The following is a 21,448-nucleotide window of genomic DNA, read 5'->3' as shown; positions in this document are numbered from 1 at the left end:
AGCACTCGGGAGGCAGAGGCAGGTGGATTTCTGAGTTGGAGGTCAGTCTGGTCTACAAAATAAGTTCCAGGACAGCCAGGGCTATACAGAGAAACCCTGTCTCAAAAACAAAACAAAACAAACAAACAAGCAAACAAAAAAAAAGAATTTGAAAACAAATGCTTGAATCAGAAAATGTGTTGACTGTAAAGGAGAGGTGAGATCATAGTAAGCTGGTGTGGGTGGCAGTGAGAGCCCTGAAGTGTGTCACCAATAACAGAAGAGATTGGGAAGGTCTGAGGGTGATTGATGTCATTGATCTGACAATCCTTGCATTGCTGAAATCTGAGAGCCAAGCTCTGTGATCCAATTCCAGCTAATAAATTGTAAATTGTACTTCTATATTTAGGTTTTGTTTGTTTGTTTGTTTTCTGAGACAGAGTTTCACATGTACACCAGGATGGCTTGAACTCACATATGTTCCCCCTGCCTCTGCCTTTCCTGTGCTAGGATTAAAGGCATGCACTACCAGGCCTGGCTCTATTAAGCTACTTTAAAAGCCCTACAGTTGCTCTTTAAAGCCTACATTTCCTTCTAATATTTGTGAGAATATGAAACAAAAATAATTATCCATTAGTCTAATTTTATTGCAGGTGAGAAGATTTCATGTTTTATAGAATAATTGATTAAATGTACCTGTTTCTGGGCATATGCATTTTAATTATAATTTTTATGATGTGTTAGAGGTAAAATTTTCTTACAGAAATATAGCTCAAGATTAAATATTGGGCAACAGTGGGAAAATAGAATTTAGTTTAAAAATATTTGCTTCATATTAACTTTTTTATGAATGCAGCCAATGCATAACATTAACTCAAGCTGTAAAAACAATTAGCTGGGAGAATGCCAAGTAAATTTTTTATATTCCGGTGAATATCCATTAACTTACAAGTCATTGTTATCATTAAACTATATGCAGATGTACAATCAGATCCACTTAGATTTCAGTGAAAGGAAAACCTAGTACAAGCTTGCAGTAAACCTAGTCACTGTTCACATCTCTGTCAAGGCACATTGATCTTGCTGAAGCACTGCTGATGTAATGTCTCTGTGCTTTTCTGGGGGCGTTTTCGCCATGGGCAAGCATCCAAAGTTGATAGTTAATTTTGATCAGCAAAAACATTGGAGAAGACGTCTGGGTTGGACATTGTAACAAAGCAGTCTCGGGAGCTTAGTGTGCTTTAGAGGAGGCATTCCACTTTCTACTGTGCATTTGAATCTTGTCTCCTAGCCATTGCTAGGAATTTGTCCATGAAAATGTTTTTTAAAAACCTTTAAAATATAGTCTGATTAATACACTTAATATATAAATTTTGAAAACACAAAAACATATTTTATTAGATATTTTCTTCATTTACATTTCTAATGCTATCCCCTTTTCTTGTTTCCTCTCCGAAAGTCCCCTATACCCTTCTGCCGCCCTACTCCCCAACCCACCCATTCCCACTTCCTGGCCCTGGCATTCCCCTGTACTGAGGCATATGATCTTCACAAGAACAAGGGCCTCTCCTCCCTTTGATGACCTATGAGGCCATTATCTGCTACATATGCAACTAGAGACACAGTTCTGGGGGGTACTGGTTAGTTCATATTGTTGATCCTCTTATAGGGTTGCAGATCCCTCTAGCTCCTTGGTTACTTTCTCTAGCTCCTTCATTAGGGGCCCTGTGTTCCATCTAATAGACAACTGTGAGCATCCACTTCTGTATTTGCCAGTCACTGGCATAGCCTCACAAGAGATAGCTATATCAGGGTCCTGTCAGCAAAAGCTTTCTGGCATATGAAATAGTGCGAGCTACTGGCCGGCCACAACAAAATAGTGTCTGGGTTTGGTAGTTGTATATGGGATGGATCCCCGGGTGGGACAGAGGAATGAATACAGAAAATGTGGTACATTTACACAATGGAGTACTACTCAGCTATTAAAATCAATGAATTTATGAAATTCTTAGGCAAATGGATGCATCTGGAGGATATCATCCTGAGTGAGGTAACCCAATCACAAAAGAACACACATGATAAATGGATATTAGCCCAGAGCTAAAAAATGTTTTTCAAATACCTTTCATAAGGTTGGAAGTAAATACTGGCAGAGAAAAGCATTTGAGATTTAGAGTGGGATAAACTGAGTCCATCTATTATGTAGATGGTGCGGGGAAAGAAGCTCATGTGAAGACTAATCATGAAAAAAATGACTTGGCTTGCATCAACTTTTTCAGCTTTATGCAATTGGCAATCTAGGCAGAAATTATTTCATTTTTCATGAACAGCTATATATTAATTTAAGGACAACTTTTCAAATACATACATACATACATATATCAGTGGGAGGAGAGGCCCTTGGGCCTGAGGATGCTGGATGACCCAGTGTAGGGGAATGCCAGGGTGGGAGGTCCGGAGTGGGTGAGTGGGTGGAACAGCACTCTCATAGAGGCAGGGAGAGGGAGAATGGGATAGGGAGTTTCCAAAGGGGAGACCAGGAAAGGGGAAAACATTTGAAGTGTAAATAAAGAAAATATCCAATATAAATAAATAAATATACCTATACATACTGTGCACTGTAAAATCTTTTATAAAATACTTCAAAATGGGGGGTGGAGACGGGGGTGGGGGTGGAGAGGAGATATGGGATGTGAAATAGTTGGGGGATGGATGAAGAGGGGCATGGAATAAAATATGGAGTGTAAAATAATTAATTAATTAATTTAAAAAAGAAATGTAATCTTAAATTTGTACCATATATTTACTACACATGATCTGCTCAAAAATCTATCAGATTCCTATGAGTAAGAAATATACTAAGATATGGCTACTGTGCGACATGAATTATCCCATACTTCAATTCCACCAATGGTTAATGCTTCTCTTAAAATGTTCTTTGTGCACTGCTTGTGTAGAAAATCTCTCAAGTTCTTTATACTAACAAAATAATTAATGAAACTAATTCTAGGAAATAGTTGACATGTTTCTATTTCCCTACAATGTTAAGCCCATAAATATTTGTATTTCCTTTCGTCTCAGCCCCAAACTTTGTCTCTATAACTCCCTCCATGGGTATTTTGTTCCCCATTCTAAGAAGGAACGAAGTATCCACACTTTGGTCTTCCTTCTTCTTGAGTTACATGTGTTTTGCAAATTGTATCTTGGGTATTCTAAGTTTCTGGGCTAATATCTGCTTATCAGTGAGTACATATCATGTGTGTTCTTTTGTGATTGGGTTACCTCACTCAGGATGATATCCTCCAAATACATCCATTTGCCTAAAAATTTCATAAATTCATTGTTTTTATTGCTGAGTAGTACTCCATTGTGTAAATGTACCACATTTTCTGTATCCATTGCTCCATTGAGGGACATCTGGGTTCTTTCCAGCTTCTGGCTATTATACATAAGGCTGCTATGAACATAGTGGAGCATGTGTCCTTATTACAAGTTGAAACATCTTCTGGGTATATGCTGGATCTTCCAGTAGTACTATGTCCATTTTTATGAGGAACCACCAGACTGATTTCCAGAGTGGTTGTACCAGCTTGCAATCCCACCAGCAATGGTGGAAGGAAGGATTATCTAGAAACTGCCCCACCCAGGGATCCATCCCATAAACAGCCACCAAGCCCAGACACTATTGTATATGTCAGCAAGATTTTGCTGAAAGGACCCTGATATAGCTGTCTCTTGTGAGGCTATGCCAGTGCCTGGCAAATAGTGGATGCTCACAGTTGTCTATTGGATGGAACACAGGGCCCGTAAAGAAGGAGCTAGAGAAAGTACCCAAGGAGCTAAAGGGGTCTACAACCCTATAGGTGGAACAACAATATGAACTAACCAGTACCCACTGAGCTTGTGTCTGTAGCTGCATATGTAGCAGAAGATGGCCTAGTCGGCCATCATTGGGAGGAGAGGCCCTTGTTCTTGCGAAGATCATATGCCCCAGTACAGGGGAATGCCAGGGCCAGGAAGCAGGAGTGGGTGGGTTGGGGAGCAGGGCGCAGGGAGGGTATAGGGGACTTTGGGGATAGCATTTGAAATGTAAATGAAGAAAATATCTAATAAAAAGAAAAAAGAAAAACATTTTTAATTACGTTTCTTAAAATGTGAAGTAAATTTTATTATATTCAAACTAAGAACTTTAGCAGATTATCTCAGGGTATTTCCTAGACACACTGATACCTCTGAAACAGGCTTTATCACAGACATTCAAAGTATACTGTGGTGTATTTCATCCTGAGCACATTATAGTTTGAACAACAGAAGGGATATGGTAAGACAAATTCATTTGTCTTATGCTTATGTTGGAAATGATAGCATGAAAATTAATTGAGTACCAAAAGCAAGAACTTAGAAAAAGAATAACAAACAAGAAAGGAAAAATATGCAGAAATATAAAATGGCTACACTAAAAGAAATACAACATTATGTTTTCAGTAAGATCTACTAGAATGTGTATATATGTAATATAGAAAGGTGAGAAAATACAGATTTTAAGAATAGATAGGCAGAATATGCATTGCTAGTGGGATGTGGACACTACAGCTATATAGCAGTAAAGATGATGTTCATTAGGACAACATTAGTTTGTGGTGACAATGACTGCAGAACCTGGGTGAGTGGGTAATTTTCAGGGAAACAGAAGTTTACTAGACTGACTTTGGGAGACAATATGATTTGGGCTTTTTTCAAATTTCCAGAATAATCAGTTAGACAGGTAGCCACTCTGTAAAACCCACAACCCTGTAGGAAAGCCACTGGCTTGGCTGTCTCCACCAAACATTCCCTGAATCTTTGTAACACAAGGAACAAAATATTTTGTTTTGTTTTGTTTTTAGAGTATTTATTTATTCATTTATTTATTTATATAAGTACACTGTCACTCTCTTCAGACTCACCAGAAGAGGGCATCAGATCCCATTACAGATGGTTGTGAACCACCATGTGCCTGCTGGGACTTGAACTCAGGACCTCTGAAAGAGCTGTTAGTGCTCTTAACCTCTGAGCCATCTCTCCAGTTCTGGAACAAATTGTTTTAAGACTTAAAAATAACCTTAACAGTTGATTCTGAAAGTATATGACCTTAGATTATTATTACTTATGGAATAATATTGGGAAATCCTAGGTTTCTTCTAGGATTGTTTTGCTACTGGAAAGCAGGCAGTAAAGGTTACTTGGTTGAGACTTGAAAGATAAAGTCAGTATTCTTTATACAGGTGCTGAAAGATAATTTTTTTTTTCTTTCAGTTGTATTCTTGACTTTGGAAGCATAGCACTGTATATATAATTGATACTTTCTTGATATTTTAAAATACATATACCCTATAGTCATACATTTGGACAAACTCTTGCTTTCTCCTCTTCTCCCCTTCTTCCCTTTTGTCTAGCCAGTGTTGTGCTTACTGGAAATGCAACACTGTGCTCCAGTTAGCGAGAAACAAATCTAAAGTGTCCTCCGCTCACTGCTCTTAGTGAGATCTTAGTGAGATGGAGGCCAGTACAACCGAACTGTGGAAATGGGACGTTATAGTTTGTAAGCTCAGATTTCAGAGAGATGGACCAAGAGAGATGAGTAAGAAACGGGGTGGGGGACTTCTCAGTCAACTTCCAACTTAGAATGTGGAGAAAGAGAGAGGGAGAGGGGGGGGGGGAGGGAGGGACAGGGGGAGATCTGAATCTGCCCAATCTTCTAGGTCTAGCTGGATCTGAGTGGACTTGACATTCGCATGCAGCATGATTTCAGAGTTTATAGCTCATGCTTGTGAACTTAATTCAGAGGCAGCACAGTTCAGAGGTTGAGTGTGGTCTCCCAGTGAGCCTGGCTAAGCTTAGACGTCAGCTCATATTAGGTGGTGTTGGGGAGGTTAGTTAGCATCTCCATTCTTTGTTTTCCTTATCTATAAATGACGCTGAGGGTGTGGGGTGATTGATCTGAATGCTAGTGTCTCCTTTTGCCATGGTTTGATAATAATGTGGCAGTGATAACTTCTGTAATTCAGTTAAGGAAGGGGCAAAGAGAGGTTTGTGCAGGTGTGAGTGTGCTCATGAGGATAACTTGGTGTGCTCCAAACAGCAGGCCTCTGTCAGCACCCTTTCCTCTCCACAGTATAGTCCTGAATGTGGAGGGCATTTCAATGACACAGGTTCAGTGCTGGCTTCTCGCACATCCTAAATTCATGCCCTACTATTAATTTACCAGATTTAATTTGAGCACAGGATTGCTTTTTTGAGTTGATTCTGCTGAACATTTTTTTTCTGTTTAACTTCAGAGCAGTTAAAAGCTCGAAACTATGTTTTTATGCCATTTTAGACCATTGTTTTGAAATACCCTATCAGAATTTTGGTGTTCTCTCTGTCCTCCTAGGTATCTAAGACATAATTAGGGGAGTTCTGCAAACAGAACAGAAACAGTGTCCTTCCATCTCTTTTAAAACTTCTTTTTAGCTTGCCTGTGAATCTTTTTAAATCAGTCCTAATATTTGAAATTCCTTAGGAATTAAAACTCAGACCATAAAAGATATATTTTCAAACTTTATAGATGTGAAGAAAGAGCTATCTAGACATTTTATATATGTACAAGCTTGAAAATGTGCCAAAACTACTTTACAGCTTTATGATAAACTTGTTATTTTTCTGTTGCAAGGGAAAGAATTTGGGTAAGTGCTGCCAAAAATTACAAAGAGTAAAAATAATCAAATGTCATCCGAATTAAGTTTTGGCTTTTAGGATTTTAAAATCCTAGATTCTGCAAATATTTTACAGATAAGTAAACTGAGATAGAAAGGCTAAGTGACATCCTGTTTTCAGCCCGAATTAGAAATAAACAGAACTCCAGCCACTCCCCCATTAGATCAGAAGATAACATTTTCGTGGGCTTTGGACATAAACATGTAGAGGAGATATGAATGTCTAAGCCGTATTGAAATTTATGAGTAACACCATCAAATGAAATGAGGTAATTTTTCAATTTTTAAGTCCTAGTGTTGTTTGGAATGTGTCTTTGTCACCTTGTAAAAGTGATATTTAGGAAAGTGAGATGCTGGAAAATAAAGCCCTGGCTGGCTGATCAGGAGAGAGAAAGCCTTGCATGCAGTCACATTAGGAAGATAGCAACATGGCATAGGTTAGAAGGTTGTCATAGTAACACTTGCCAAGGTATTAGGCATTGTTAAGTATTAATTCCAAAGACTCATGTATCTTTTCTTGATGATACATTGTCTCATATGTCTAGAAGATGGGGCATGCCTGAAGATTTGTTGTATATCTAATAACTGTGTTATTTAAAGTGTTTGCTCCCCAACACACACACACACACACACACACCACCAAATAGGGGATAGTAAAGCATAGAATAGAAAAGAAGTCTTGAAGTTAGCCTTTGTCTCTCCAGGTTGTTCAGCAGTTTGGCTCTGAGTGGCAGCATGGTGACTTCCCATGTTGCACCACTTGATTGTCTATTTGAACTCCATGCTGTGGAAGCTCAGGAGGTCACTGTGGAGTATTGTTTCAGCAGCCATGCAGTGACATGCCTGTGTCAGTACTTGTTCACACAGAACCCTTGCATTAGCTCCTCTGTTCAACTAAACAAAAAGTGGTAAGAGCCAGAAGATAATGAGGCAGTTTTACACACTGTATTTGTTTGTTTTTTTGTGTGTATATGTGTGTGTATGTATGTACAAGCACACACATGCATCCATGTGCACAGAAGGTCATGCCACAGCATACATGAAGCCAAAATTTCCTCCTCTCAGCATCAGGTCCTGGGGAATGAGCTGTCTTAAAAGGCTTAGTGATAAGCACCTTTATCTTGCTGGCTCTGGGTCATTCTTCAAGATTTTCTTGAACCTTTGAAATTAGATGGATGTAAGTTTGACTCTCAACAGCTCTATTGGGAAAAGTTGTTACTGCTCAAAGTGAGATTCAGGACCTTTCCTGTCACTCTGGGCTTCTGTAAAGACTAAGCTGATTCAAAAAATGTAGCCAGTGCACAGTAAGGAGTGGTTATATCCCGTTTGATGCAGTTGCCTGTTTGCCAAGATGGTCCTGTGCAGATATAACCTAGAGCAGTGAGAGCAGCTCTGAGACGGTAGGACGTGTCACTAAGGCAGCCCTGGGGCCACAGCAGAGAACAGCTCAGAAGACCAGGACTGTAGGACAGACTTTAACTAGCACAGGAAACGATTGTGATGTAGCAGAGTGACCTTTGGAGGCTATGGATACGAGGAGCTCATTTAATCATTTAATTGCACAATAGGGTTTTTTTGTGGTTCATCTCTTAACAACAATTACAACATGGAATTTAAACTTTGAGTACAAAGTACTATCTGCTTAGTTAATATATTCTAACTTGTAGAAGTAAATGTTGAATGTTCATTATCAAAACTGAGCTTATTGTTTGGAAAATACAAACAAGAGAAGGAACTCCATTAAGTAGAACATACTACCTTTGAGTTAATAAACTTTGAGTGTTTCTTTATCAAAGGAACTACGTATTTGGAGGCGAGGACCTCAGCACATGGTATTCTATTTGGTGAAGTACTCTGGGTCATCTGCAGTGTAGTGTAGTCTGGATGCCATTAATCAGAGTGCTCTGGATAATCTTAATTGTCATGGTGCACTGAGGAAATGTGGTGTGTAAGATATTCAAACCATGTGGGGTATATTTACTAAGAATCATTGTTAAACCAGAGGATGAAGTGAAACTGGAATGAACCAAATCAGGCACCGGGTCTTGGCATTTCCTGTTGTTACTACTAGAGTATTTTACTTTTTATGTAAAAAATGCAATATACTTAATTTTCCCTCTGATATTTATATGATATGATTTATATACACATATATATCAAATGCATACCTATACACATACATAAAGCCATATTCAATGGCCCAGAAGGAAGAGGCCCCGAGGGCTCTTTAGTGTGCAATTAATATTTTGGTCAGAAAAATCAGCAGATTGTTTCAGTATGCTTATGTGTTATGACATCATATTCCAGTAAAGTTATAATGAACAGAAATTTTGTTTGTCTCTGTGGCAAACCAAAATGAGTTTTGTAATTGTCAGCAGACCTTAGTGATTACAGTGGCGCCCACTCCCTCTACTGTAGTTAAAGGTCTTAGCATTCCAGTTGTGGACCTCTGTTTTCAGAAGTTTATAATTAATTGTAAGCATTTGCTCTACAGAGAAAGCTTGCCATTTAAGATCAGTTCAGGAGTCAATTTCTGATTTCAACTAGTGCATCTTGAAGTTTTATTGAATGAATTAAAATGTGTAGTTCTGTGCATGTGGGAAACTAAACTTTGTTGGTGACAAAGACAGTCACCAATCATGATTCCCATCAGTCTGTCGAATTTCAGATTCAAGTGGTGAGTGGCAGGTCTGAGGGAACGGGGCTGCCCAGGCCCTGGTTATTTATTGACATCAAAGGACAAAAAGATTGTATCTTAAAATTCTTTTTAGTCTTTGGATGTTAAAAATAGTATTTTACTTTCATTGCTTTTTCTTTAATGTTTTTAATGTTTTCTATTTTAAAAATAAGGACACTTATATTCACTTAAGACACCTTATCTTTAAAAAAAATTAATAGAAAACTGTGACCCATAAAAGTTGATGTTTAGAGCTAAAGCTGACTTTTCCTGCTGCTCTTCTGTAGATTGTCTCATCCCTCAGACGCTGCTAAGTGCCCTCTCCTAACACTGTGCTGTAAGTTCTCCTCTGCACTGACACTCTTGTATCCCATCCTCTGCCATCTGTTGTTTTCCTGAACTTTGATCATAGGTATTAATCAAATTCTAGCCTTAGGCTCTCACTGGTTCCTTTACATGTGCCCTTTCCAGGAGTCTGTCTACGCATGGTCTCAATTGTGGCCTCACTTATCTGCTCCTTCAAGCACCGAACTTCATTTTCAGTAAACCTTCATTGATGCATTTCCATTTGCCCAATAAGTTTTAACATTATGAGCTCTCTCTAGTTTATCTCAGACTGCTTGAAGAACACCACTGCTTGGGTGTTTAATAACCATTGAAAACATGTTGTGACCTCAAGTTAGAGTTTTACGTGGGTTCAATCTCTAGCATAGCAAAATAGACAAAGAAAAAAGGCAGGACCTCAGTTGAACTTTGGTGTAGAAACATTCTCCAGTACTGGAATAATTTTTTAACTTAATTTCTAGCATTACAATTCCAAATCCATTATTACACTGAAATTGATCCTGTTCATAATGCTGTATTGCTCAATTCAGTGATCATATTGTTCAGTTCTAGTTTTAGTTTGCCTGCGAGCTTTAGCTGTAATCATTTGGTCCCTCCTCTAACACACCCTCTTTACATTATGGACTGGTCTTTCTGGTCTTTCTGGTCTTTCTGTTGTCTCTGAATCCTACAGCACTCTTGTTTTTCTTTAAATACAATCTCTTCATGGATTATTCCCAATTTTTACCTTCTTCACCTTATACCTTTTCCTTAAAGCCCAAACTTATAACTGGGATCGCCCACCTGACACACTTGCTTGGAGGTCGTCTCTAATAGCTTCACGTCTCCAAAGCAGTGCTGCTTATGCCCACCCAGCACAGGCACCCTTTGCTTAGTCTTTTTTTTCCTTCAGTAGGGACTCTATCTCTTCTAAAGCTCTAAGGTGATCCTTGAACCATATCTTAGATTTCCTAGGCAGGTCTATTTCCAAACCTCACAAAGAATTTAGGGACTACCCAATGAAGGCACATCTGTCCCTTCTTGAGGTTTATCTCAGCTGCTGTCAGAGCTCCCTTGCTTCCCCCGCCCTTCCCTTCAGTCTGCCCTCAGCATAGGACATAGTCTTTCAAAATATGGTTTAGATGATGCCCTTTTCTGCTCAAAATGGCTATCCCTTTCTTGTAGGATAAAAGTGAGATCTTTCAAGTGGTTTTAAGGAAGGCCTGCAGAGTCTGGTTACCTCTCATGCCTTGGCTTTCCTTCCTGACCTCCACAGCTCTAGCCAGATAGGCACCTTAGTTACTTGAGCTTATCTCTGGGCCTCTGCACTTGGTATTCTGTCTGCCTCACATGCACCATCCCAGATCCCTGCATGGTTTGGCTCTTTACTTATTTCAGAGCTTTACAAAGTTGTCATTTTCTCAATGAAACCTTCCTTGGCCACATTGTCTAGACAGCTCCTGATACTTCTGAACCTGCCCTCCTCTCATCTGCAGATATTTCTCCCACAGTAGATACTCCAAGCACTCTTCTTACTCTTGGTCTTCCCTGTTATATCCTTTTCTGCTTTTACAATGCCCTGTCATACAAGGCATTTTATAGGTAATTGTTGAATTGATAGATTTTTTATCATATAACATAGTTATTAAAATCTCTTTTAGATGTGCTCTTTCTTTTCTGAGCCTCTTAAGCCCTCAGCTGCATGGCTACAGTTTCCTACTCACACTTTGCTCCCTGTTTCATTAAACATAAAACTTGGGTAGGTTTTTTTAACCTGAGCATATTTTGTTATGCTATTTCTGATGCAGTCTAGAAATTATACAGTCTAGGGGTATGGATCTGGTTCGTTTTCTCTGCCAGTTAAAGAGCTGAAAGGCAGGAGAATCTGAAGCTCAATAGGTGGCAACAGACAGATCTCAGGCATCACATTCAGAATTAGCAGTTGAGAAAGGCGTTTCCTGGGGTGAGCAAGCACGCACATGCATCTGACACACAGAAAGACCCTATTCAAAGCAAAGAAGAAAGCCTCCCTACTCGAGGGTTGGTCAGTTTGAAGGAAGCCCTTGTTTATTAGCCCAGAACTATGTGTGACCTGACCAGGCCTTGAACTTGTTGAGCCAGTCCATCAACAGGGGCCTGCTGGTGGGAGACAGAAGCCTGTAAAGCCTTTGTTTTAAGCTACTAGGCTTTTGTCTCAAGTCAGGAGGTTGAGGTAAAGGTTGGCCATCCTGAAATTGTCCACCATTATTCCCCAGCCATGGCCCCTCTCCCTATCTGTCTGCTATTCAGGGAGTCTGTCTAACTCCTGGTCTCAAACTTCCTATGTAAGAGTTAACTTAAGTGGGACCTCATGAAACTACAAAGCTTCTGCAAGGCTAAAGACACCATCAATAAGACAAAAAAACCACCAACAGATTGGGAAAGGATCTTCACCTACCCTAAATCAGATAAGGGACTAATATCCAATATATATAAAGAACTCAAGAAGGTGGACTCCAGAAAGTCAAATAACCCCATTAAAAAATGGGGCTCAGAACTGAACAAAGAATTCTCAACTGAGGAATACCGAATGGCAGAGAAGCACCTGAAAAAATGTTCAACATCCTTAATCATCAGGGAAATGCAAATCAAAACAACCCTGAGATTCCACCTCACACCAGTCAGAATGGCTAAGATCAAAAATTCAGGTGACAGCAGATGCTGGCGAGGATGTGGAGAAAGAGGATCACTCCTCCATTGTTGGTGGGATTGCAAGCTTGTACAACCACTCTGGAAATCAGTCTGGCGGTTCCTCAGAAAATTGGACATAGTACTACCGGAGGATCCAGCAATACCTCTCCTGGGCATATATCCAGAAGATGTCCCAACCGGTAAAAAGGACACATGCTCCACTATGTTCATAGCAGCCCTATTTATAATAGCCAGAAGCTGGAAAGAACCCAGATGTCCCTCAACAGAGGAATGGATACAGAAATTATGGTACATTTACACAATGGAGTACTACTCAGCTATTAAAAAGAATGAATTTATGAAATTCCTAGCCAAATGGATGGACCTGGAGGGCATCATCTTGAGTGAAGTAACACAATCACAAAAGAACTCACACAATATGTATTCACTGATAAGTGGATATTAGCCCAAAACTTAGGATACCCAAGATATAAGATACAATTTGCTAAACGCATGAAACTCAAGAAGAATGAAGACCAAAGTGTGGACACTGTGCACCTTCTTAGAATTGGGAACAAAACACCCAGGGAAGGAGTTACAGAGACAAAGTTCGTAGCTGTGATGAAAGGATGGACCATTTAGAGACTGCCGTATCCAGGGATCCATCCCATAATCAGCTTCTAAACGCTGACACCATTGCATACACTAGCAAGATTTTGCTGAAAGGACCCAAATATAGCTGTCTCTTGTGAGACGATGCCGGGGCCTAGCAAACACAGGAGTGGATGTTCACAGTCAGCTATTGGATGTATCACAGGGCTCCCAATGGAGAAGCTAGAGAAAGTACCCAAGGAGCTAAAGGGATCTGCAACCCTATTGTTGGAACAACATGATGTACTAACCAGAACCCCGGAGCTCTTGTCTCTAGCTGCATATGTATCGAAAGATGGTCTAGTCGGCCATCAATGGAAAGAGAGGCCCATTGGACTTGCAAACTTTATATGCCCCAATATAGGGGAATGCCAGGGCCAAAAGAATGGGAATGGGTGGGTAGGGAAGTGGGGGGCGCTATGGGGGACTTTTGGGATAGCATTGGAAATGTAATTGAGGAAAATATGTAATAAAAATATTAAAAATCAAAAAAAAATAAAGGTTCCATGAATATAAAAAGCTGAAAAAAAAAAAAAGAGTTAACTTAAATACTGCTCAGCACCACATCAGAAATATTCATCACACTGAAGTGAAAAGCCAGAATATAAGGATAAGTAGAACAGAGAATTCTAATTTCCTGTTGTTGAGGATATAAGTCAATCCATTCATTATAGAAAATGGCATAGAAATTCCTCAAAAACAGCAATGTCAAAACCAACCAAAAAATAGAACTACCACATGATCCAGCAGGCTCCCCAGTGGAACTGATTTTGAAGAGACATATACAGTCACATGCTTATGGCTATATTCATGATCACCATGATTTGAAATCAACCTAGGTATCCACTAATGGACAAGGAGTTTAAAAAATATGAATAACAACGGAATAATACTCAATCATAAAAAAGGATGAAATAGTTCCATATGCAGCAACAGGGATGGAGCTGGGAGACTATGTTCGTGAAGTGAATTAAGCACAGAAAGAAAAGTACTACATCTTCTTACATACACTTGGAAGCTAATTATTTGATCTTAAGGAGTGTAGAGAGTGGAATAGTAGTTACCAAATTCTGAAGAGGGTATTGGGGAAGAGAAAGTGGGAAGAAGATAGTTCATGGGTTGGGTTCAGTTGGGTTGACAGAATGATATACATATTCTGTGCACTATAGCAGAATAACTGTGGGTAACAAAAGCTAAGTCAGTCTTTCAAACAGGGAAGAATGTTGTGAATGTTCCCAGCACAAAGAAATCGTCCATTTTTGAGCTATGTTCATGTGTACCTGAGGTGTACTTCTAAGGTAGCACACATGCCGGTCCCACTACCATGATCATTGTGTGTTATGAAGTGTCATTGCCTTCTGTAATATGTACAGCTGTTGTGGCCAGCTTAAAAGATATAATTCTTAATAACTAGCATGGATTCTTTAGTTTTTGTTCAGTCAATGTGATGCTGTTATTACTTTGTATCCTACTAAGCTATCTCTCTGCCTCTGTAACTCTAGTACAGCCATTATTCATGACAAGCCCAGGAATGTGCATGCCGTCACCTAATCATCAGGCTTCTGCAATGGTGCCCTCTTCTCAGTAGCAAACTATTCCGTTTTCATCTATCAAAACCGACTAAAACTTCATTAGAAAAGCTTCTATAGTTAGAGAATTTTTACAGTATTAATTTTTGTTTGATATTACATTTTTTCATAGAAGTCATTGTACACTATTATGTATAGATATATCAGCTCATATTTTACCTTAGTAATATATCCATGAAGTTAAAATTGTATTAGGGTTGGTAAGAGAATATGTAGTATATCACAGTTGCTACCATCTTAAGTGAAATAATCTTCTGGTTATAAGTAGTTATAGACTGCTTCTGAGCTACCACTAATGTTTGTGCTCTCTTTCTATAGGTATCATTGCCCAATGCCCAAGATCTTTTATGTTCAGTTAACTGTAGGAAATAATGAATTCTTTGGTGAAGGGAAGACTCGACAAGCTGCCAGACACAATGCTGCAATGAAAGCGCTTCAAGCCCTACAGAATGAGCCAATTCCAGAAAAGTCTCCCCAGGTGTGGCCCTGATGAGTGTGGCATTCTCTCTCCTGTGCTATCTCAGGGAGGGTTCTGAGCAGACAATAAAGTAATCTTGTAAGAAAAAAAATAATGTGATCAGCTAAAGAAGGGTCATGGCAGTTGGTTCTCAGGTGCCTGTTAGTATACTGGACTCATACATTCCTTCTGGGAAGGACCTGGTTCACGTGTGGAGGTTACTTGTGGGTAACATGGGATTTAGGAATTTGTGTATAAAGATGAATGGTAACATTCATTTACTTGCATTTAATGCACCTTGTATTGGACATAGATTACATTGTGTTAACTTGAGATCAAGGAATGTAGGTAAGCACCACAGTGTATTTCAGCAGTGCAGAGTTGAACCTAGAGCCTCATGCTTTAAAGGTAAGTACTCTCCCGAGTGAGCCACATCCCCAGCCAGAGGTCAAGGAATGCAAAGAAGAGGAGATTGTCTGAGAATTTGGTGTCCTACTCTAGTTTGCAAATTAGAATGCTGAGGCTATTCTTGGGTGATCTTACTCATTTCTTTGTTTTTGTTTCTAAGATTTATTTATTTTATGTATGTGAGTACACTTTTGCTCTCTTCAGACACAGCAGAAGAGGGCATCAGATCCCATCACAGATGGTTGTGAGCCACCAGTTGTTGCTAGGAATTGAACTCAGGACTTCTGAAAAAGCAGTCAGTACTCTTAACTGCTGAGCCATCCCTCCAGCCCCCGATTTTACCCATTCTTAAGATTTCATCTACTTTCTCCACTGAACTTCAATAATATCTATAGTCCAGGCATTTCAGTGTCTTAATCTTTTCTGCTTAAGTTATTTAAACCTTACAGTTTGGCCTCCTAGATTATCTGTTCTCCAAACTAGGTAGTCTTCTTCGTTTGAAATTTGCTATAATGGTAGACAAACGTTTTTCTGCTGGACATGTTCATTGGAACTATTAACTACTTCTAGTTAGCCCTACGCTTCTTGGTGGTGAGAATTGCCCTTTATTTTCCTATCTCACACACGCTCTGTTCAGCCCTCCAGAAGTATGTACTAAAGACATGAATACGACCAGACACAGTTCTGATTTCTTATTTTGCGTCCTGTACTACCGTTATGTTAGCCCATGGGGCATGTCAGAATCACAATTGCAGAGGGAGGCAGGCACACAGCTGTAGTAAAAGTATTAGGTCTAAAGAATGTATGGTTGAGTAGATCTTCAAACTCAGCATTTGTTGCTTCTATTTCAAACAAAACAAAATCCAAAAGCCTAGCAGTGTAGCCCTTGACCTTGAGAGTTCAGGAGAATCCACTGTCCATGCCCACATCTGCTATTTCAAACTGTGTAGCTAGGTCCCACTGGTTTCGGAACAATGTGAGTGTTGTTGAGGTGTCTGGCTCCAATGCTACCCTACTGTTTCTTTTTGCTTTTTGTTTTTACTTAGAATGGTGAATCAGGAAAAGAAATGGATGATGATAAAGATGCAAATAAATCTGAAATAAGCTTAGTGTTTGAAATTGCACTGAAGAGAAATATGCCTGTCAGTTTTGAGGTAAGTGTTCATGTGCTTTTCTTTGGTTATTTAAACAAGTTAAACGGTATACTAGATTCTTGCAGCAGTGCACATGCTCCTTGTATTGAGATCCATTGCCGTGAAATGATTTGTACCTCAGTGAAATGGAAGTTACTGTAATGTTATGAGTATTGTGGGTCTCCTTTTCTGTTTTGTACTAGCCCACCTTTTTACATGACTTTTCAGTCTTGACTGTAAGATATGTTTTCTAATTATCATTTCTGTTCATCTATAGGGTTCGACATTTTATTTAATCATCATTAATTTGATCCTATTTAATTCAACTTATGAGTCAAGCTAGTGTTTTGTGATATTATGCTAACATTCAATTTCTTTTAATTATATGAAGGTCAGAACATGTTTGACTTGTTTTGGGGGAGATTGTGGGAGTTGTACCTGGGAGTTTGCCACCTGCTAAATACAAACTCTAGGACTGAGCTACCCTACTCCGCAGAATATGCTTTAACATTAACTGACAAGTCACTAAAAAGGAGTGAGATATCTTTCTACAACTAAATATGCACAAATTTAATATTTATAGAATTGTATGAAGCTTTTTAAAAGAAAAAACCTTAAAAATAATTTTAGATGCCTTCCATAGTAAGAGGTCACCAACTTCAAAAGTCATACGCAGAAAGTGGGAAGAAGGAGAAAACAAGGTCAGGACTATGGGAGACTCTCCTGAGTTTCCACAGCATTTACACAGTGGGACCTCCTGCATTGTACTCATCTTTCTCATCTCATTGTACTTTCTTCTTGAACACGGCTCTGACAAGTCAGATTACCTCCTTCTTGTCCTATATCAGCTTGAAAGTAGCCCACAAGGAAGGCAGGGAGAGAAGTACGTGACAGCAGACTAAGTCCAACAAGAAGTTGCTGGGGAACCTCGTGAAGCCTCGCACGCCCTTGATGCTCAGAGTGTGTAGTAGAACTCACAGAAGTCCTTTGCATATCCGTGTGTTATGTTAAAGTATTTGATGCTCATACTGATGACCTAGCATGAGCTCAGAAAAGCTAGACATGCAGTTTCCCTGTTGGTTCACTAAATCCCATTTTGTGTGTTCACAAACAGTAGATCGTTCTATTCCTATTGGGAGGAGGGTGCCAAACTCAGACATGAACTAGGGGCCTTTCTCTTATAAAACCTTATTTTTGAGGGAAAGATCTCACATTGAACTCAGAGCTTGACTAGGCTGGCTGGACAATGAATGTCACAGGTTGGCTTGACTCCACCTCACCCAGTGTTAATTTTGCAAATATGTGCAGAGTGCTTGGTTCTTACATGGATGATAGACATGTGAACTCAGGTCCTCATTGCTTGTACAGTGAGTGGTACCTCACTGCACTGCTACAACATCTCCCTAGCCCAGGAAATTACTTTTGTAACTGATAGTCTTATGCATCAGAGTATGAAAATGAACAGTTGGTGTTTAAATTGGTGAACTTAAGTTAACTGGAAAGTATGCTTAAACTAACTCCTGATTCCATCGATGTTGAGTTATTGAGATACTGTATTTTTTTTAAATTCCTTTTCCTAATTGCACTCCAATGGTAGAAGATAAAAATTCCAATATAATATTAAGTGGTACACCAAATACTGTGTGTCCCTTAGATCAGAATTTAAAAGGAAACTTGCATTTTGAGGATTCAGGACTTGGCATCTATCTTTCCTCTATACACTAATATAATTTAAATGTAAGAACACATTAAATAGTTAGGAATATTCCTGGTTGAAGGTTCCATAATTCCTGACACTGAAAACCTGCACGTTTTTATAGCATACCATCTAGATCACATCACCAGAATCCCCAAGAGTTTGAATCCCGTTATGAAGACAGCCTTTCAGGTCGCTAACAAGAGGTTAATTCTCATCTTTTTCCTATTTTTAAAAATATGCCACAAGAGGATGGTACATAACTCAGATGTGTTTGAAATATTAAAACATGTAAACAGAGATAAAAGTACTACACAGTTTCTCTGTTCCATTATGATTGTATAGAATCCTAATCATATATGGGGTCCTATATGTAGTAATCATATAAGATAGACCATTATATGAAAGACTTTATCTTTGAAATGATAAAATATCATCTCTTTGGCTTCTGGTGTCTCACCCTGGTAGGGGACAGCATTAGATGTATATGTAGTAATGTTATTTTTACTCTAGATGGCTTATCTAGTATGGGATCATAGCCAATTTGGCATGTTCTGTGCTCTTAGCTTTGTGTTCTGTAAGACATGGGAGACCATGACTGACTGTAAATTACATGTTAGGATTTCTTTTACCTTTGGTTAATTTAGAATTAGAAATGTTCTACATTAACATTACTGATACCATACTTTCAAAATAGCTGTCTTAAAGAGATACTATAATTTTGGCATAGTTCTTCAGATTAGTTGGAAAGGCTTTCAAGATTCATGCTGCTAAACACAAATGCTGCCATGTTAATTAATATTTTGCTTGCATTTAATAGGTTATTAAAGAAAGTGGACCACCACATATGAAGAGTTTTGTAACTCGGGTGTCAGTGGGAGAATTTTCTGCAGAAGGAGAGGGAAATAGCAAGAAACTCTCCAAGAAGCGTGCCGCAACCACTGTCTTACAGGAGCTTAAAAAACTCCCACCTCTTCCTGTGGTAGAGAAGCCAAAACTATTTTTTAAAAAACGCCCTAAAACAATAGTAAAGGTAAGCATATACTTGTGACTCTCCATTTATTTTACTTAATTACTGTATTGATGGACCACAACATGGTATGTTTGGTCAATATAAATCACATATGTGATTGTTTTCCTGTAAGATCATATTAGAACAGAAAAATTGTATAACATTTTAATATCCTTGTTTACATTTGCATATATTTATATAATTTAAATATTGCAAATACCACTGAGTTAGATTTGTCTTGGGTTTCTAGTGAGTAACATGCTGCACTTTGTAGCCTAGGAACAGTTGTTATACCAACTGTATCTTATATCTTGGGTATCCTAAGTTTTGGGCTAATATCCACTTATCAGTGAGTACATATTGTGTGAGTTCCTTTGTGATTGGGTTACCTCACTCAGGATGATGCCCTCCAGGTCCATCCATTTGCCCAAGAATTTCATAAATTCATTCTTTTTAATAGCTGAGTAGTACTCCATTGTGTAAATGTACCACATTTTCTGTATCCATTCCTCTGTTGAGGGGCATCTGGGTTCTTTCTAGCTTCTGGCTATTATAAATAAGGCTGCTATGAACATAGTGGAGCATATATCCTTCTTACCAGTTGGAACATCTTCTGGATATATGCCCAGGAGAGTTATTGCTGGATCCTCTGGTATACTATGTCCAATTTTCTGAGGAACTGCCAGACTGACTTAGAGAGTGGTTGTACAAGCTTGTAATCCCACCAACAATGGAGGAGTGTTCCTCTTTCTCCACATCCTTGCCAGCATCTGCTGTCACCTGAATTTTTTATCTTAGCCATTCTGACTGGTGTGAGGTGGAATCTCAGGGTTGTTTTGATTTGCATTTCCCTGATGATTAAGGATGCTGAATATTTTTTCAGGTACTTCTCAGCCATTCGGTATTCCTCAGGTGAGAATTCTTTGTTTAGCTCTTAGGCCCATTTGTTAATAGGGTTATTTGATTTTTCTGGAGTCCACCTTCTTGAGTTCTTTATATATATTGGATATTAGTTCCCTATCTGATTTAGGATAGGTAAAGATCCTTTCCCAATCTGTTGGTGGTTTTTTTTGTCTTATTGACAGTGCCTTACAGAAGCTTTGCAATTTTATGAGGTCCCATTTGTCAATTCTCAATCTTATGACACAAGCCATTGCGGTTCTATTCAGGAATTTTTCCCCTGTGCCCATCTCTTCGAGGCTTTTCCCCACTTTCTCCTCTATAAGTTTCAGTGTCTCTGGTTTTATGTGGAGTTCCTTGATCCACTTAGATTTGACCTTATTACAAGGAGATAGGAATGGATCAATTTGGATTCTTCTACATGATAACCTCCAGTGTGCCAGCACCACTTGTTGAAAATGCTGTCTTTTTTCCATTGGATGGTTTTAGCTCCCTTGTCAAAGATCAAGTGACCATAGGTGTGTGAGTTCATTTCTGGGTCTTCAAAACTATTTGTTTTTTTAATGAAAACTTTATTTTACTTAGAAGAAAATGCAAATTGTGTATATCTTGAAATAGCATTACATGTTGTGTGTAAGTTAGAGATAAATGGTAGAAATAAATAGCACACACATGAAAATCAAGAAGAAGACCAAAGTGTGGAAACTTCGTCCACTTTAGAATGGGGAACAAAATACCCATGGAAGGAGTTACAGAGACAAATATGGAGCTGAGATGGAAGGAAGGACCATCCAGAGACTGCCCTACCTGGCGATCCATACCATAATCAAACGTAGACACTATTGCATATGCCAGCAAGATTTTGCTGAAAGGACCCTGATATAGCTGTCTCTTGTGAGGCTATGCCAGTGCCTGGCAAATACAGAAGTGGATGCTCACAGTCATCTATAGGATGGAACAAAGGGCCCCCCAATGGAGGAGCTAGAAAAAGTACCCAAGGAGCTAAAGATATCTGCAACCCTATAGGAGGAACAACAATATGAACTAACCAGTAACCCCCAGAGCTGTGTCTCTAGCTGCATATGTAGCAGAGGATGGCCTAGTCAGCCATCACTGGGAGGAGAGGCCCTTGGTCTTGCAAAGATTATATGCCCCAGTACAGGGGAATGCCACGGCCAGGAAGCGGGAGTGGGTGGGTTGGCGAGCAGGGCAGAGGGA

The 21,448-nt window shown here is 39.2% G+C and overlaps 1 protein-coding gene across 8 annotated transcripts in view; it reads left to right on the top strand.

The window, feature by feature from the left end:
- Stau2 (staufen double-stranded RNA binding protein 2) overlaps positions 1-21,448 on the top strand; it is a 316,808-nt gene that overhangs the window by 113,706 nt on the left and 181,654 nt on the right. For all 8 annotated transcript variants that reach the window (XM_029474171.2, XM_085835774.1, XM_029474170.2 and 5 more), the window contains 3 exons: positions 14,943-15,102; positions 16,536-16,643; positions 19,139-19,351. In XM_029474171.2, coding sequence (XP_029330031.1) covers positions 14,943-15,102; positions 16,536-16,643; positions 19,139-19,351 — 481 coding nt within the window. The remainder of the gene's footprint in view (positions 1-14,942; positions 15,103-16,535; positions 16,644-19,138; positions 19,352-21,448) is intronic.

This window comes from Mus caroli, unplaced genomic scaffold (genome assembly GCF_978045245.1).
Source record: "Mus caroli unplaced genomic scaffold, Mus_caroli_1 scaffold_1, whole genome shotgun sequence".
Taxonomy (NCBI): domain Eukaryota; kingdom Metazoa; phylum Chordata; class Mammalia; order Rodentia; family Muridae; genus Mus; species Mus caroli.
The sequence above is the reverse complement of the archived record's forward strand: the minus strand, read 5'-3'. Positions and strand labels throughout refer to the sequence as shown.